Source organism: Lonchura striata, chromosome 9 (genome assembly GCF_050655825.1).
Source record: "Lonchura striata isolate lonStrDom1 chromosome 9, ASM5065582v1, whole genome shotgun sequence".
Lineage (NCBI taxonomy): Eukaryota > Metazoa > Chordata > Aves > Passeriformes > Estrildidae > Lonchura > Lonchura striata.
Genome location: NC_140711.1, coordinates 16,469,815 through 16,488,571, shown reverse-complemented (window position 1 = coordinate 16,488,571; position 18,757 = coordinate 16,469,815). Strand labels below are relative to the sequence as shown.

The following is an 18,757-nucleotide window of genomic DNA, read 5'->3' as shown; positions in this document are numbered from 1 at the left end:
TACCTTATAACTCCTGTTACTTCAGCTTTTCCCTATTGTTTCCTCCTTGCAGAATCCAGAAAGACAATTATAGACCAATTTATTAATCTCTAAAGGTCCCTAAAGGTGTTTGTGTTGCGAGTAGGGGGGTGTATTCCCAGGGAATATGTAGGAAGCACAGCTGTGTCAGGAGGTCAGTTTAGACTGTCAGTGTGTTTAAAAGTCAGAGCTGTAATGTTCTGTAAAATGTGATTAGACTGGCCCTTTTGGAGAAATTTTATGAATGCCTCAAAATGACAGCATGTAATGCAAGTTAAAATATTTCAATTTTAACAAAACTTTCTTATAACAGGACAAAAAGTCTGTTGAAAGCACTTGTCTGTGTTTTGCTCGGCTAGTGGACAACTTCCAGCATGAAGAGGTAAGAGTGGATGGGGGTGCATTTCTGCTTTCTTCTCCACCAACCCTGTTTCTCTTGACGGCTAATGGTTCCCATTTTGTTGTTTCCTCCTTGAAGAACTTGCTGCAGCAGGTTGCTTCCAAGGACTTGTTAACAAATATCCAGCAGCTCTTGGTTGTGACGCCTCCTATCCTGAGCTCAGGAATGTTCATCATGGTGGTGCGCATGTTCTCCCTGATGTGCTCCAACTGCCCCACACTTGCAGTCCAGCTTATGAAGCAAAGTGAGTTCTTACTCTTCCATGTTCTAGGGGGCCTGTTCATGTTAATGCTTACAGTCAGTATGGACCTCCATGCACTTTTGATTATATAAATAGTCTGTTCTTTCAACTTTTCTCTTACTGTGTTTCCTCTGAGATAAAAAGTTGAGTTAAACTTGTTGATAGCTTTTGTCCAGAGGAGTTTTTATCCTTTTTCCTAGTCCTAGCTGTTGTCATTGCAGTGCTCATCTAATTTTGAGTCTGAATTGGCTGCACAAACTATTCTCGTTCCAAGACAAGCTGAATAATTTTCTTAGTTGTTACCATGTGGGGGAACAATGTGCTTTAAGTACTTTTTCTAGGGGAAAGCATTAACAAAAGTAACTGCTGTAGAGCTGTCTTAGTTGTCACTTATTTTCTTTGTTCCATCTCAAAAATTTTGACTGACCTCTTCAACTGCCCTGTATCTTTCCCAGTTGTCTTCTGTGTCTTGTATATTAAGTGGTATTTCTCCCCTAGTTGTCCCTTAAAGGAAAAAAAACAAAAACCCAAAAAACCACAAACCCCAGACCTGAGAACAAACACATTTCTTGGTATTCAAATAAACACTTTTGTCCTATAGTCCAATCTGTTTGCTTTGGGCAGTAACTATCTCTTCTGTGTAGTGTCCAGCAGAAAATGGAATCCATATTTGATACAGGTAGTCTCATGAATAATAATTTTTTATAGATATTGCAGAAACACTTCACTTCCTCCTTTGTGGAGCCTCAAATGGGAGTTGTCAAGATCAAATTGACCTTGTTCCACGAAGTCCTCAAGAACTTTATGAACTAACTTCTCTTATATGGTAAGTCTTGCAGTCCTAGTTTTTGGGTGTGGTTGGTAAATTAAAGTCCTTCACTTCACTAAGGCAAAAAGTTTTCAGCTTAGATGGACTTGATTGTATACTTTTAGTAAAATACTGTTTTAATGTCCTTTACAGTGAACTGATGCCTTGCCTGCCAAAAGAGGGAATCTTTGCTGTTGATACTATGCTAAAGAAAGGAAATGCACAAAATACAGATGGTGCAATATGGCAATGGCGAGATGACAGGGGTCTGTGGCATCCATATAACAGGATTGATAGTCGAATAATAGAGGTAGTAATTCCACACATTTGTGTGGTGATGCTTTTCAAATCTGCGTGCGGTTGTATAGGGAATTGAGTGCTTTCTCTGTCTTTAAAAATACCACTCTTGATCTTTCTAAGTAAGAAACACAAGTTTCCTCAAACATCCTGCTGTATTATTGCACTATTTTGGTGTTCAGCCATACCAAATCACCTATTTGCTGTTCTTACTGAGTTTCTGTCTCTGTTTTTCCTATTGTGCTACCCCTCTCCTCACCTTTCATATAGTTTTCTGTTTATTAGGGATTTCTTAACTTTAAATTCTTCCTTGATTTTAGGCAGCTCATCAGGTTGGTGAGGATGAGATAAGCCTGTCTACGCTTGGGCGTGTCTATACTATTGATTTTAACTCTATGCAGCAAATAAATGAGGATACTGGAACAGCTCGTGCCATTCAGCGAAAACCAAACCCTTTAGCCAGTACAAACACTAGTAAGTACAGCTCAGGAAACACCTGGGCTCTCTAGCTGTGGCTAATATATGCTGGGTTGTGCAGCTGTTTACTTCTTACCTAATAAATTTCTTTTTGCTTCTGTGGAACATCAAACTATTCTGATGTACATGAATGAAGAAAATTTCATAACAAAATGAGTACTGTTGACATGTGTGCTTTTTAACATGTAAACTCCTCAGACCTGAAAATGTAGTGAACTGGGAAGGGACCTGGGGTGTTCCTGACTTGGGATTTCTGAAACAGTTCTATTTGTATAACTCTTTTATTTAAGGAGGACTCTGTGAGGGCTTCTTACTGTTATACAGAAATACATAAGAAAACTGAAGAAAAAAAGATTAAACTCCTTGAAAGAGGAGGTTTCTTACTTTGACTTCTGGTTCTTGAATTCTATCTTCTCAAATTGAGAGCTGAATTGAATCAGTGTTAACAAAATAAAGTAATAATGAGAGCAGAGATGCAAAGGTCTGTCCACTGATTCATTGCGCACTTTCCCACAGGTGGACATTCGGAATTGAAGAAGGATGATGCTCGAGCACAGTTAATGAAAGAGGACCCAGAACTGGCAAAATCCTTTATCAAAACACTGTTTGGTGTTCTTTATGAAGTATATAGTTCTTCAGCTGGACCTGCTGTTAGACACAAGTGCCTTAGAGCAATTCTTAGGATAATTTATTTTGCTGATGCTGAACTTCTGAAGGATGTGCTGAAAAATCATGCTGTTTCAAGGTGGGTTCTTTAACTGCTGCAAATGAAACTAAGTTTGAGCTTATAGCTCAAACTTATGATTATTTTTTTGAATCATCTTTTTCAGGGGAAAATGATTCTGGAAGTCTTACTTTCTAAAAGCTGAGGCTGCCAGCTCTGCAGGATTTTTTTTGCATCATAGATTTTGTAGTAGTTGCCAACACTAGACATTCTTACTAGAAACTTAGGTGGCCTCTGGCTGTGTGTATTAGAAGTGTCAAATGTTACCTTTATTGGTTTTCTGATTTCTAAAACTTGCCTTTGAAATTCTGAGGGCAAGATAACTTTTTTGAGGTAATACAATGTGAACAATAACAGACACTAATAGCATTCAACTGCTAAGTTTTATTCATGAAATCTCTGCTACACGTTACACATAAAGTTGGGGATCTGAGGATGCAGCTGGAAAATAAACCAAGTAGTTTTTCATAGACAGTACCAAGTTCCAGAACCCTGTGTTTATAAAAGACTCTCTCCTTTATGCTATGTTAAAACTTGGTAAAAGTGATGTAGGTAGGAAGAGAACTGTTTCAGTCCTTTCATTTATAGCTTATATAAAAGCACTATGAAATTTATTTGCTTTCAGTCTCCAGTGCTGTGTATGCAAGATGAACTGACTTGATTTAAAAAGAAAAACTCAGCTAAAAAACCACAAAGCTAATTCTGATAAATTATCTGTTTTAGTCATATTGCCTCCATGCTGTCAAGTCAAGACCTTAAGATAGTGGTTGGAGCCCTGCAGATGGCAGAGATTTTAATGCAAAAGTTACCTGACATTTTTAGTGTTTACTTCAGAAGAGAAGGTAAATCATGGTTTCTTTTTCCTCTTCATCTCTTTATGTAGTATTTTTAAAATGTGTGTTCACTTTCCCCAAGCTGTAAAAATTGAATATTGTTCTTGAATAATAAAGGTAGGCCTGTGCAAGAAGTCCTCATACTACTAGGGAGGAGCTGGCCCTGACTCCTGAGGAAATGAGCTTGTGTTTACAGACTCTGAAGCAAGTTTGTACAGGCTTACTAGATACTAGTGAACTCACTTAGGCTGAAGATAGCTCACTGAAATTACATGGGAAGTCTTAGTAGAGAAAACTGATGAATCTTTGGCAGGAAGTCTTTGTACTGGTCTTTACACTTGGAATTTTTTTAGCTACTGTTCATACTGCTCTATTTTTTTATTTTTAAACTATGTAGGCTAACTTTTTGAAGGAAAGATTGAACTGCTTTTAAAGCTTAGTATTGATGGGTGAGTTTAGCAAATACAGCCGTAGTCAAAACAGAGGTTCAAGTAACAGTTCTACATTTTCAAACACCCTTGCTCCTGCCACCATGTCTCTACCACCCCCTCCTCTCCCCATACCCCAGACCAACCCACCAAACAAAAATCCTTTCTTTCTCAAAGGGGTGATGCACCAAGTGAAAAACTTGGCAGAGTCTGAGGCTTTGCTCACAAGCCCCCCAAAAGTATGCACTAATGGATCAGGAACGCTGGGAACCACTACGACCATAAGTACTGGGACAGCCACTGCTGCCAGCAACGCAGCTGCAGATTTGGGCTCTCCCAGCTTGCAGCACAGCCGGGAGGATTCCTTGGATCTGAGCCCACAGGGGTAAGTGGACTTCCTGAAGAGTAGTCTTTGTTCTAGCTTTGGTGGTTTCTTATGGGGTTTTGGGTTTTTCTTAACTTATTTTTAAACAAAGATGTCTAGGGTGACATGGGCTGCCCACATTATCAGCTGCATTTCACTGTGGTATTTTCCTTTAAAGAAACTAAATTGGAGTGGTGTTGAATTTTTCAATGGGTAGTTTTGATGCATTTTATATTAAGTGTTTAAAAGAGGAAAAAAACAGTGACCTGATAGGTCATTAAATAATTTTCTGTTTCGGGAGACTGTCAAAAGCAACAGCTTGTAGTTTCTTCTAACTGTTGAGGACAGTGATACTTTCAGAGCTATGGGGCATGATTCCTTTCTGCTGGAGACTGGAGAAAAAATAAATTATCCTTAAGTTTTGTTGGAAGGCAATAATTTTGAACACTTGTAGAATTAAATACAGTGTAGGAATAAATTACTAGTTTGCTCTTATTTTAAAGGTCAAATATTTGTCACTTTAAACAAGAATTTAAACATGTGAACATGTGAAGTGTAGTGATTGATGAGTAGAAATGCCACAGATCGTTGAAGTGTTTTCTGTGCTTTTGTAGGGGAGGCATGTCAAATATCCAATGTTGGTTGGTGTTTATTTAGTAGAGATTTGTGGAGGTTTTTTTTAATTTTAAATGTATTCAAATAAATGGATGAACAAATGGTTACACAAATTAAAGTATGAAAATCATGAGAAACCTCTGTTTAGTGTCACTTTTGGCTCTATTTGGCTGGTCATAATAGATAACAGCCAGCAAAACTCTTTCTGGATGGAGTTAGTGAATATTCTTGTTATGGGATGGAAACTGTTCTTTAATTTTCAAGGAAGTAGATGGGAGATGTATCTTAAACTGAGGGAGGGGTGTGTGCATGAGTATATATTTGTGGGTGGAAATAAGTAACTTTATTTTTAAATTTGGACAGACGACTGAGTGATGTTCTAAAGAGAAAAAGACTGCCAAAACGAGGGCCAAGGAGACCAAAATACTCCCCTCCAAGAGATGATGACAAAGTAGACAATCAAGGTAAATAATTCTGAACATATAATACTTTTATCTCCTTTTAGAGTGAGCTTATAAACTGCAGAAAGAGCTAGCTGTGATAAAACCTCTTGATTCTCTTAAATTTTGTCTTTACTTCCTCCAGCTAAAAGCCCTACAACTACACAGTCTCCTAAATCATCTTTCTTGGCAAGTTTAAATCCTAAAACATGGGGAAGATTAAGCACACAGTCCAACAGTAATAATATTGAACCAGCACGAACAGCAGGAGTAAGTGGTCTTGCAAGGGCTGCTTCCAAGGATACCATTTCCAATAACAGGTACACACACAAAAAAATCACAGTACTTGTAACATGATGTTGACTGTTCAGGTGATTAGGTAGCAGCTACAAACAAGTTGGAGCTTAACCACAGTTTAAAAAATTCTGGGAAAAAAATCAAGAAATTAAAGTAGAGAAAATAACATGTGAATAGTTTAAAGTTGCATGGTGGGGAAAAATTGGAGAACTGAGAAAAACAATGCAAGAAGTGATCTGTAGAGGAAAGTACTTGATGGTGTTGGAGTAAAAGCAAAGGGTTTTCTGTGACTGCTGCTTAGCATGGAGAGAATCATACTTGGGCTGTATTTACTTGTAACATTGATGTATGCAGATGCTAAGTGTGGCTAAATGCCTTTTGTGTGCTTCTTTACAGAGAAAAAATTAAGGGCTGGATTAAGGAGCAAGCCCATAAATTTGTAGAACATTACTTTAGTTCTGAAAACATGGATGGAAGCAATCCTGCACTAAATGTATTACAGAGACTTTGCACTGCAACTGAACAACTCAACCTCCAGGTTAGAAGTGGCAAACTTACTTAGAGTGGGGGGCAGTTATTTGTACTTAGAGTGGGGGCCAGTAATTTGTTGCCTTGACTTATGAGTCATTATGACTTGGAGTAATTTTTTAGAATGAGTGTGTACGCTGTGACACACACCACTTATGATAAAAGACCAGTCCTAGCAATGTGTCATTGGCATAGCATTTCAAATTCAAAAGTTCTACAGTTAAGTGTCAGGGATCAACTTTATTCTTAAAGAACAATACCAATGTAGTAAGAACTTTGAGACTGGGGGGAGAAGGAGAGAGAAGCAGCATTTTTTAAAAATTATAGAAGAAATACAGATTGGGGTAAATGTGGTAGCATGTCAAGAACTTCAGCCTTGCTTTTCAGACAGTTGTGGTCTTTGATAGGAGGTCCAAACATGTACATTCTAAACCAGCACAAGAGCTGAGCTGTGTTTTGTGCTTTGATCTGAGCAGTTGTTAAAATACAGAACTTTCCCACCTCCTCTCTCCCACACAGATGTCATGTAAAACATACAGCGATCTGAGTTTGTTAGTGGCTTTTTTTCCAAACAGAAAACTCCCCTTCTTGGAGCTTATCTTTACCTTGCATAAGATGGAAATGAGACCTTGTATTTCTCTCAAAGTAGAGAAAATATAGATGTTGCCAGGTAGTCTCTCCCCTTGAACAGAGACATGCTTATCCTCATATTATTTGCCCTGCATTGCTGCTTCTATTGAGTTACTATATATTCCAGACTTTCCTTTTTTGCACCTACCCTTTTTAGAGCTTGTTCCATGCAGTAGAAAGAGAGCTAGCATTTCATAAGCTGTAATACCTGGGTAGTAAAACACCCTTCATATTTTTCAGGTGGATGGTGGAACAGAGTGCCTTGTAGAAATCCGTAGCATTGTCTCGGAATCTGATGTCTCCTCATTTGAAATCCAACATAGTGGGTTTGTTAAACAACTGCTGCTCTATTTGACATCTAAAAGTGAAAAAGATGCTGTTAGCAGGGATATCAGATTGAAAAGATTTCTTCATGTATTTTTTTCTTCTCCAGTAAGTTTCCTTGTTTATTTTTTGGCATTCTTAGTCATTGTTTTCTCAAATTTTCTTTCTCAAAAAGCCGTCTGAGAGTCTCTAAGTTGACCTTATCTTAAAGGTAGAATACAGAAAGAATGTTTTGTTTATATCTAAGTTGTATAACACTGCAACTTTGACATTGTTCAGTGTCTTTGTAGGTCATGAACTTTTTTGAGCAACCTGTAATTACAGAAAGTTCCACACAGCAGTGGAAAAAATGCCATAATGGCCAATTGTCTGAGTCTTGAACAGCTTAAAAGTTTTTTGTCTTTTAAGAAGTTGATATGGAAAGAATTTGGATAGTAATATTATCACTTAGGACTAAATACTGCAAGAAACTAGTGTTCTGTTTTTAAAGGAAGAAATTTGAAGTAGAAGAGAGGACAGCAGATAACTAAAACTTCCAAAAAGCTTGTTGTTCATGGTTAAAGGTGAATGCTGAAAATCTGTTGGGCTATTCAGTTGAAAGCAGGAGAGGAGAGTGCCTTTTTTGAAACAGGTCTTTCATAAACTTGTGTCATTTACTCATCCTGATACTGCTGCTATTTTTGGATTTTTAATTTAACGTATAAATTGTTTAGGATGTTTTAATTCAAGCAGCTAACTAAAGACTGGACTGTATTTCAGCTTCCTGGAGAAGAGCCCCTTGGAAGATTAGAGCCATTAGAAAATGCACCTTTGTTGGCATTAGTCCATAAAATGAACAACTGCCTCAGTCAGATGGAACAATTTCCTGTTAAAGTGCATGACTTCCCTAGTGGAAATGGAACAGGGAGCAGGTAAGGATTAATGCTCAGGTAACAGTTTTGTTGAAAGCTTTTGTTTTCTAAAGCTTGTTTCAAACAACACTAAAAGGACAAGTACAAATAGAAGTAGAATTATAAGAGGAGGTAATGGCAACTTGTGACCCTGTTAAAATAAAAAGCAATGACACGGTTTTTTTAGACAATGGAAGATAGAATGTTTTACTAAATGTTTGCTTACAGTCTTGAAACTTGTTTCACTTAAGCTGGGGGTGATAGATAAACTTCAAATACAATCTCTAAATTTACCCTTTAAAAATCCAAAAGTCTTCCTTGCCCCCATGTAACAAATACTGGAAAGAAACAATCTATTGCTTGAACACTGATGTTTTTTTAGCTGAGTAATTAAATTGCAGAGAGTGTATTACAGTGCTCTACTTCATTATTCATCTAGGTTCTGTTCTCTAGGATGTTAGTGGATTAAGTGATAAATCTTGGCTGTCAATAGAGTTTAAAATAGCTGTAGGCCTACCCTGAGTCTTAAGATACAGAATGAATTTGGAATCTAGCTTGGTAGTTGTGTTTTAAGTAACAAATCTGAATGAGTAAAGACCTGTTTCTGCAATTTCTTTTCTATACTTCAGTATATCAACACTACTTTCTACTTATTATGTAACAGTGAATTTGTTTCAGTACAATTGCACATAAGTTTTGAAAGTATTTCTTGGTGCTGGCTAAAAGCTCAGCATGAGAGGAGGAGCATTGAAAATCAATTTTTGGAAACTCTTTAAAGTTAGAAATGCCAAAGGTCTTCTATGTTTCAGGTAGTAAGGTAGCATGGATAGGTTTTTTTTTCATTAATGGTTATGCAACAGCCATTTAAATTGATGTATTGGAGCCTCACGCTGTAGCATTAATCTAACAAACATTAAAATTCAGTACTTGTATTTTGTGAAGCTTAAGATCAGTGGGAATTAATGCAGTACACAGATATCTTATTAGAAGAAATTATATTTTATTAGAAGAAATTGTCTATGTACTGACTTCTGCAAACATTATGTGCTCTGTAATCTCAGAATGCTTCCTTCTGTACATTATTTTTGTAAAGAGTGGGATAACTACCAAAATTAAATAGCTGCTAATCACAGAAGCAAAATCTTGCTATTCTTTTTGATAGAAAATGAAACATAAGAAGCCAGAGTGCTGTAGCATTGTTTGACTGTGGATTATGTCAATGAGGATTTTGAAGCACTAAGTTTTGTTAGTCTTTTACTAGCACCTGGAAATAGAAGCAGCTCAAGATAAGAGGCTTGTTGTATAAAATTAGCTAGCTTGAATATTGATAGTTTGAGGTGGAATGTATATAAAGACTATTTTTGGCAAGAAAAAAATAGAGGAGCTTTCAGGTTTTCTCCTTGGGTCCTTATTGAAAATAATCTGTTTAAATGAATACTGCATTTTCCATGCCTGTTTTCTGATCCTTGTTGCACTGTACATAAGCACAGCTCTAAATCTCCTGTGCCATCAGCTGACCACTGAACTACTTCACATTTCAAAGATGGTCAGTATAAGCCATATTGTAATCAGACCTCAAGCTGGGCTTTCTCTCAATTCATGTAGCTTCCAGATTTTGTTCAACTTGGATACTGGTGTTCTTGTAGAAGAAAACTTTTTATCCAAACCACATTAGCTTATTTTTAGAGAAATAGTCTGACAAATAATACTCTAAAGAAGTAAAATTGTAAATGCATGTATAAGCCTATTCTACTGCATTTTTAATGCGATTATGGTTATTAGCTTCTTTGTGTAGCAACTTTTTTCACAAATTATTTTGAGTTTTTCTCTTAACAGAGGATCCCAAGCTTTAAAATTCTTCAATACACATCAATTAAAATGCCAACTGCAAAGACATCCAGACTGTGCTAATGTGAAACAGTGGAAAGGTGGACCTGTGAAGATTGATCCTCTGGCTTTGGTACAAGCCATTGAAAGATACCTTGTAGTTAGAGGTATTTATTTATTTATTACACAGTCACTTGCATTTTTTTTTTTTTTAATAGTTCTGGCTGTCAGTGTAGAGTCTGTAAAAACCTATGAGGATTATGCTGAAGATGAATGGAGGGGTACCTATGAAGATACCTTGCTCACAAGGAAGGAGATTAAAGCTGTAGTCAATCTTCCTTTTCTGGGACAAACGGTTCCCTGTGGTAAACAGTTCAGTCAAAATACTAACAGAAGTATTACTACTTTACTGTCACACTGGCTGTAGCTTGGCAGTTTTGATGCCAGGTGTTGATACTGAAATTTATTCTAGCAGTTCTGAATCTTACTGTTTTTAACTGATACATTTTTGGAACTGTTTTAAAAGTTTTAGGAGTTATAACAGTGCCAAAGCACTGTTACCTTTTCATGAAAAAAAGCAAATGAGGATGTCTCTCTCTTGCCTCAGGCTATGGAAGAGTTAGAGAAGATGATGAAGATAGTGATGATGATGGATCAGATGAGGAAATAGATGAATCTTTGGTAAGCTTTTGCTCTGGGAGTACAGGGAGGGTAGTGTGGAGAGGGCCTTAAAGAAAAGCTATGCAACAAGTTTCCTAACTTGTATGGTCGGGTTTTTTTTTTTTGTTCAGGCTGCTCAATTCTTAAATTCAGGGAATGTGAGACATAGATTGCAGTTTTACATTGGAGATCATTTGCTGCCATACAATATGACTGTGTACCAAGCAGTCAGGCAGTACAGTTTACAAGCTGAGGAAGAGAGGGAGTCTACAGATGATGAAAGCAACCCACTGGGAAGAGCTGGGATTTGGACAAAAACGCACACCATTTGGTAAGATGCCTGGAGAAATCCAGGAATAACTTCTCCATTTACTAAATGTATATACATCATGAAATTTGGAATGTAAGTGTCCGTCTTCTTTTTTATTTCTTTGAAAAATGTGTAACTTTGAATTTCCTGATCTGCTTGAGATACTTGAAATTTTAGAAGAATTCATTGCTAGCTCCTGATGTTCTTTTGAGCTCCTGAGTAAAGCTGGTGAACAAGAAATGCGGAATTTTAAATGATATCTGCTAGATGGGGAGGAACTGTTCTTAGTGTTAGATGACTAGCTACAAACAGTAGAGATGTGCAGTATACAACTAATGGTCGACTTTATACTGATTTTCCCAGTTGATTGCTGTGAAAATGAATGTGTTCTGTGGCCATACTTTGCAGGAAGCATTGACACATGACTATGCTGAACATTTAAATGTGCTAAAGAAAAAAGCAAAGAAATAAAAACACATAAAACAGCAACCAAAAAATGCCAAAACCTAACCTAACCCTAACTCTAACCTCAATCACGTTGCGGTTTTGTTTATACATTCACCTTCTCTCCTTCCAGTTCATCGAGCACAAGGGTCCCTGTTTTTTCTTCCCTGTGAAATACTTTGCTTCAGAGGCTGGATCATGTCCCAGTGCACTGTTCTTGTCTTTCTGCTTTTAAATGTCATTCAAATAAAGTTCTGGAAATCTGAGAACTAACACCTTTAAAAGTGCTTTTGTTTCCCTGTAATTTTCAAATATATTTTTAAGTTTTGTTTGCTTTTTAGGTACAAACCTGTGCGAGAGGATGAAGATGGTAGTAAGGACTGTGTTGGGGGTAAAAGAGGAAGAGCACAAACTGCTCCCACAAAAACATCCCCTAGAAATTCTAAAAAACATGATGAATTGTGGCATGGTGAGTGTGGTGTCTTGCTATATGTTAAATTTCCTCTTAGTCGTTTCAGAACTTTCACAATGTTTACTGCCACTATTGTGTTTCCTTTAAAGCAGGCATAGTATAAAAATGGTAAGCATATATTTTTAACTGTATATTAAAACTAAAAGCAAGATATTTATTGATTTGTTTAACTGAACAGTTAAGTGAATGGCCTAGGCTCCTAATAATTAAATCTTGGAAAAACTTCTAATTGAATTGTTTTGCTAAGATGTTGTTTCTCCTGCTAGATGGTGTATGCCCTTCGGTGTTAAATCCTCTGGAAATTTACCTCATATCTACTCCACCTGAAAATATAACATTTGAAGACCCCTCATTAGATGTTATTCTTCTTCTGAGAGTTTTACATGCTATCAGTCGATACTGGTATTACTTGTATGATGTGAGTACAGCACTTTTTAAATCAGTTTGATACTTGGTTTTTAGGTTGGAACCATCTGTAACATTTTAAATAACCTTTCCCCTCTCTTCACTGCCCCTCAAGAAGACAGAATAATGCAAATACTGCCATCTTCCCCTACATGTTTGCCTAACTCCTGAGAAGATGAAGACTGTAAATTCTTACAGTCAGTGATATTTCCTTTATCCTGTGTTGAGCACAATATCCATGCTTAGTCCTTCCTTAAGTTCAAAGACCAACATTATTTCTGAAAAGGAAATTAGTAGTAAACATCTACTCAGTCCTCCTTTAATGTTTGAGACTCCAGATGAACAAAATGGCAGTGGAAGTTTTTTTAGTTTCCATGATAAGCAACTTAGAAGCATTAAAAATATTTTATCAGAGACTTGCTATTTCTTTCAGCATTTCTCTAACTAGAAATACATTGCTTTTATTTAACACAGAACGCAGTCTGCAAGGAGATAATTCCAACCTCGGAGTTTATCAACAGTAAACTGACAGCAAAAGCAAACAGGCAGCTTCAGGATCCGTTGGTAATTATGACAGGAAACATCCCAACTTGGCTGACAGAACTTGGAAAAACATGGTATGAGCTATTTGCTGTGTAGTGTCTTTCATTCCAGTTAAGTAGGAATCTTGGCTGGGCAGCACAGCGCATCATCCTTACAGGACTTCTGAGAGTGCAAAATGTAGTCCCAGAAGTATTGCCAAGTTACAGAGTGGCATGGATGTTTACACATACATTGAGTAGTTTAAATCACATTCTGAGAGGTAGAATATGTGCAGAGTTTGGACCATTTCTTATAGGACTTGCTGAGCAATCTGAAGTTTTTCCACTGAAATTTTGATTATTCAGGTGATATTTTTTCTCCTGTTAAATTGCTTAGTAACATTCTTATCCTATCACTGTATTTATCTTTGCACATTCAGTATGATACATAGGTAGATAAGTTTATAAACAATACTGATAAAAGAATCTAAATAATTTTTATGAAGTTATATACATAGTACTTTGTAGATCTTGATACAGAGTACAAGCTGTAAAGTTCTTGCACTTGAAAGAATGTGAAATTAGAGTTGACGTTCTTGGGTTTCTCAAGCATGTTAATTGCAGCAATATTGTTGATGACTGTGGAAATAGATACTCAGAGAAACTCTTTGCTTTTCATTTTAAAAATAAGATGTCTAACTTGCTTCATAAACATTCCAGATAAGATGATGAGCAGGAATGTATATTCTTAAACATCTGTAACATTATTTGTTCAATAAAACTGCCTTTCCACTTAATGCCAATGGAGGACCACACTGTTAACATACACATGCCTTTGAGAATAGTGGAAGTGATAAATTCTCTGGTAATTTTTCACAGATTATTTAAAGTATTTTTTGTAAATGGTGGAAGGTAGAATAGTAATGCTGCTCTAGGCAGGTCTTTCTGCTGCCAAATATGGGAGCTTGAGCTTAAATGTTTATCTGTTGGATTTACTTGTTGAAATTGAACAGTAGTGAACAAGGAATTTTATTTTCTGATGTAAACTTTGCACAGCCAAGGCATTCAAGTATTTTGAGTTACTTTTCAAGAGGAGTCAAAAATTTCTGGAGTTTTTTGTCTCCTTTATATATTGCATTTCTCAAAACTCCTGCTCCTAAGCATTTTAACTAAAACTAAAGTGTGCTTTGGAGGCTGCTTTCACTACAGAGTGTAATAAAACACTCATTTTGGACATACTACATTTCTGTTGTGCTTTAAACCAAAACTAGTCTGTGATGCTGCTTGGAACACAGCTGACTAATCTAATGCTCTTCACAGCCCATTTTTCTTTCCATTTGATACACGCCAAATGCTGTTTTATGTAACGGCCTTTGATCGTGATCGAGCCATGCAAAGGCTACTGGATACTAATCCAGAAATCAATCAGTCGGATTCTCAGGACAGCAGAGTGGCACCACGGCTGGACAGGAAAAAAGTAAGTACATCTTGTTTAAAATTGAATGAAGGATCTATTTATTTTTATATTGTCTTTAAGAATATAATTGTGAGCAAGGCTTATTTGTAGAAGTTGATGTGTTGGTGTATAGAGAAGGGGAGGTGGGTTTGTTTCTGCAGTCCCCCAGCAGAAGGCAGAATGTCTTCTCAGTGCCGGCCGCATGAGGGCAGGAGGGGCATCCTGACAATTTCTGAAGCTAAACTCCAGCAGTGAACACAGTTTTAGACAGCATTAGTGATATTTCCCCATTCTGGCTTGTAGACCCCTGTTCTGCTTGATTCTCAGAAGAACTGAAGTAACAAGATTTAGACCCTTAATAAGCAAAAATACTGTCCTTGTATTTGGGGGAAGCAAATCACCAGTCACAATATAATACAAGTGAGCTTTGACTGTGTTAAATTTGAGGGAGTCTTGTGTGTCTGTCTTAAATTTGGACATACATTATCTTAAAATAATATCTGCTATATGCTCTTGAATACTGTGGGGAAAAGCGGCAGGAGAATGAGAATCAAGTTCAAAAAGAATATAGCTGCCTACATGTAGGGATCCCAGTGCTGTTGGGGTTTTGGTTTGGGTTTCAGCATCTTTATTCTGTTTTTTTCCTCTACATACTAGTTTGAGATATTTAATGTCACATGACAGTACTTGGCTGTATCATAGTCCTATTGCCATATTCTTGGCAATAGTACCTATTAGTTATACTAATGTAAATGTAAGGTGTTTTTTCATTTTATATTGAACACATTCATTCTAAACAATTTTCATATAGAAGCAATAATTATTTTATCAAAGCATAAGCTTACAAATTGTTGAACCAAACTGTGGAACTATTGGCATGGGGTGGAAAAATGTGCATAACTAATTTTTACCTGTTGTAACTGCTTTGGGAGCTGGAATATAAAGCCATATTTTCACTACATGAAACTTCTCTACTGTGTAGCGCACTGTGAACAGAGATGAGCTTTTGAAACAAGCAGAATCTGTGATGCAGGATCTAGGCAGTTCAAGAGCCATGTTGGAAATCCAGTATGAGAACGAAGTAAGTAATATCACTGCAATCTAATTTAATCCTTTTTACTGAAGATTATTACAAATTAGCTACAGCTTTCCTAAAATGGCTTGGTCAGACCCTTTGTCTTTCATGTTGCTGGTGCTAAAGAATTTTATCCTTTAATTATCCCTAATTAGGCTAATTGGTTGTGATTTTTAATTGCTAGGAGAAGGTCTTTCTGATCTAAATTTCATAATCAATTTTAGTCATCAGAGCTCATTTTTTTTCTAACTCTTAAGCAAACAGCTGTGTGTGTTTCCTCTATAACATTAGCTGGTTAATACTTTTAGTCCACTGTTACTTCCTCTAGTATGTGGTCTTTCCAGGTTGCCTCTATCATGTTTGAATGTTCCTGTAGTTAGGTTCCCTAGATGCTTTTTGTCATGCAGTCTTTTTTATAGCAAATAATGTATAGTATTTCTCAGACTAAGTAAAGATTTTTATATTTAAACTGACCTAATGGATTTTTCTATCTCATTCCTGTTCCTCTCCTCTCACCCTCCATCCCCTGAAGGTTGGCACAGGCCTAGGCCCTACACTAGAGTTCTATGCACTTGTATCTCAGGAACTACAGAGAGCAGACTTAGGCCTTTGGAGGGGAGAAGAAGTGACTTTAGCCAATCCAAAAGGTAATTGCTCCACTACGTAATCTACAAATATTGATTAATATTGAAATGATTCTAAACTGACTTCAGTTATGTAAAGAGCACCTCAGTTTGTGGTCAGATGTCCCTGATGATAGTGTGTGGATCTTAGTGGGTTTTGTTGGGATTTTTATGTGAGTCTCTTTTGGTTGTTTTTAGTTTTTTTTAATAAGAAGCTTAGGTTAAGTTAATCTGAATGCTACTTGCATCTTGAAAAAAAACCAGCAGAGTACATACTGAACTCTTTTCCTTCTTTCTTCTTCAACAGGAAGCCAGGAAGGTACCAAGTACATTCATAACCTTCAAGGCCTTTTTGCACTTCCTTTTGGTAGAACAGCCAAGCCAGCTCACATTGCAAAAGTTAAAATGAAGTTCCGCTTTCTGGGAAAACTAATGGCCAAGGCAATCATGGACTTCAGACTGGTGAGAATGAAATAGAAAATCTGTTCTGAAGGGGTCACATAAAAATACTAGTTCTGACTGTGGAGGGATGAAAGCATTAAGACTTAAATGGTGTTACTTTCAGTTCAAGAAGTAAGAGCTGTCTGGGGCAGGGCAGGGAGGAGGACAAGCATGCATCTGAACTTTTGTGGGGGAAAAGGTTGATACATGTTGGAGTTCTTCACTGTGGCTTTTGAGACCATGGAATAGAAAGGAAAAGACATTATCTGCTATCTGTTGCAGTCTTTCCAGTCTCTTTCAAGAATGTTTTGAGATCATTGTTACTCCAGTTGCTGATTGCTTTAATGTATATGCACTAGGCAGTCACTTGGGTTTTCTTGACTGTAAATTTCTGAGGCAAAAACACCTAGGACATGATGTTTTTGGTGTGTATCAGAATTCTGAAATAGTATTGTAGATGTTAAAGAGATGAAGTAGTAAAAGTAGTTCAGTACTAAACAGTTCAGTGCTTTGCTTTCCAGGTGGACCTTCCTCTTGGACTTCCTTTTTATAAGTGGATGCTACGACAGGAAACTTCTTTGACATCGCATGACTTGTTCAGTATTGATCCGGTAGTAGCGAAATCAATATATCACCTTGAAGATATTGTAAGACAAAAGAAAAGACTTGAACAGGATAAAACTCAGGTGGGAAAATAACCCTAAGAATGGAAGAGTGCATCTTTACACATTTGGATTTTATGAAATAGCAGTAATTCAGAACGTATCATTGGGCTTGAAACTGATTGTAGGAGTGATAATTACTTTGTTCTCACACAGAGTAGTTTTAATATTATTAGATCAATGGCTAATAATTACAAAACAGTATTTTTATAAAGTCTAGCATGAGATTCATTATGTCATTCTTCTGTGTGATTAAACACAGTCCTAGAAATGTCAAAAACTGCCAGATGTTTGCCTAACTCTTCTTTTGGTTCACTTGAAATAGACTAACCAACTTAATTGGTGGAAAAAAATCTATCCTTGCATCTTGAACAGTCAAAAGTTGGGCTTTTTTACTAGTTGGTTTTATCAAAATTTCATATTTCATAGAAGTGCCTTTTGTGTAGGTATTTGTTTTTCACTGAAGAGCTGTATGCAGAACTGAGGTGACCTGTCATCATGCATGGACATACATTTTATTTCAGACATACATCTTTAATTTTTCAAGGATATCTACTCTTAGCTGAAAATACCACAGTTCACTCTGGCACTAGTGGTAAAAGGTCTTTGGCACACATGGGTTTTGTAGCATCCAATGTGAATAGATGGCAGAAAGTAATAACCTAATTTACACTCTTAATACATCTGGTTTGTTACTAGTGAAAGTATTGCAAATTTATGAGTCTTTGTTCCTCTATACCTCATTATCTTACTCTTTTTCCTTGGTCGTGGTTTTTAATTTCACAAGAATTTGAAAAACCTGAAACCTGGTGGATGAAAACTGAAAAATGTCAGTATGCATGCCAAATATAAATGCCATTAACTGTTCTGTGGAAAAAATAGCCTCTGAGCCATAGCATATTTCACATTTCTCTTTCTTGCAGTAGTATTCTCTAGCTAGTTTGTCTTCTGTAATGTTAAGTATTTCCAAAACTGCTGGAAAAAAGTGTACTCCTGTGATCTTTACAGTTTATTCATTAAGCTTGTTTACTCTTGGTTTACTGTTATGTATGAAAGCTCCAGAAGGAAAGCAAGGAGAGCTGCACAGTGTTAATAGTCATGCTTTTACCAAAATGTCTGATTAGTCAAAATGCTTTAGAAGTCATAACTTTCGGATAAGTTAATTTGAATTAATTGTTCTCATTGGTCTTCCCTTCCAATTTTTTAGACCAAAGAAAGTCTACAGTATGCATTGGAGGCTCTGACTATGAATGGCTGCTCAGTGGAAGATCTAGGGCTGGACTTCACACTTCCTGGGTTTCCCAATATAGAACTGAAGAAGGGGGGAAAAGATACACCGGTCACTATCCACAATTTAGAGGAGTATCTCAGAGTATGTAAAAGCAAACCTATGACTAAAATTCTCTTTTTTCCTTGCTCCCAGGTATTCTGTTTCCATATATATTTCAGTTCATTCTCATCAACTAGTCATGACAGTAATTTTCCTACTTACGACTTCTATACTAATTTATTACTACAGTAAAACTGTTAGAATCTAATTGCACCTG

At 36.7% G+C, this 18,757-nt stretch overlaps 1 protein-coding gene across 15 annotated transcripts in view; it reads left to right on the top strand.

Annotated features, from left to right (window-relative positions):
* Positions 1–18,757, top strand: part of TRIP12 (thyroid hormone receptor interactor 12) — a 79,794-nt gene that overhangs the window by 54,170 nt on the left and 6,867 nt on the right. For 14 of the 15 annotated variants that reach the window (XM_077785657.2, XM_085587714.1, XM_021536974.4 and 11 more), the window contains 25 exons: positions 332–400; positions 497–662; positions 1,368–1,485; positions 1,621–1,777; positions 2,085–2,238; positions 2,758–2,986; positions 3,689–3,807; positions 4,404–4,611; positions 5,569–5,669; positions 5,791–5,965; positions 6,339–6,480; positions 7,341–7,532; positions 8,184–8,335; positions 10,136–10,308; positions 10,749–10,822; positions 10,933–11,132; positions 11,897–12,024; positions 12,294–12,445; positions 12,907–13,049; positions 14,274–14,430; positions 15,392–15,490; positions 16,017–16,131; positions 16,415–16,569; positions 17,070–17,234; positions 18,418–18,582. In XM_077785657.2, coding sequence (XP_077641783.1) covers positions 332–400; positions 497–662; positions 1,368–1,485; positions 1,621–1,777; positions 2,085–2,238; positions 2,758–2,986; positions 3,689–3,807; positions 4,404–4,611; positions 5,569–5,669; positions 5,791–5,965; positions 6,339–6,480; positions 7,341–7,532; positions 8,184–8,335; positions 10,136–10,308; positions 10,749–10,822; positions 10,933–11,132; positions 11,897–12,024; positions 12,294–12,445; positions 12,907–13,049; positions 14,274–14,430; positions 15,392–15,490; positions 16,017–16,131; positions 16,415–16,569; positions 17,070–17,234; positions 18,418–18,582 — 3,708 coding nt within the window. The remainder of the gene's footprint in view (positions 1–331; positions 401–496; positions 663–1,367; positions 1,486–1,620; positions 1,778–2,084; positions 2,239–2,757; positions 2,987–3,688; positions 3,808–4,403; positions 4,612–5,568; positions 5,670–5,790; positions 5,966–6,338; positions 6,481–7,340; positions 7,533–8,183; positions 8,336–10,135; positions 10,309–10,748; positions 10,823–10,932; positions 11,133–11,896; positions 12,025–12,293; positions 12,446–12,906; positions 13,050–14,273; positions 14,431–15,391; positions 15,491–16,016; positions 16,132–16,414; positions 16,570–17,069; positions 17,235–18,417; positions 18,583–18,757) is intronic. The other variant, XM_021536973.4, reaches the window with a different exon arrangement.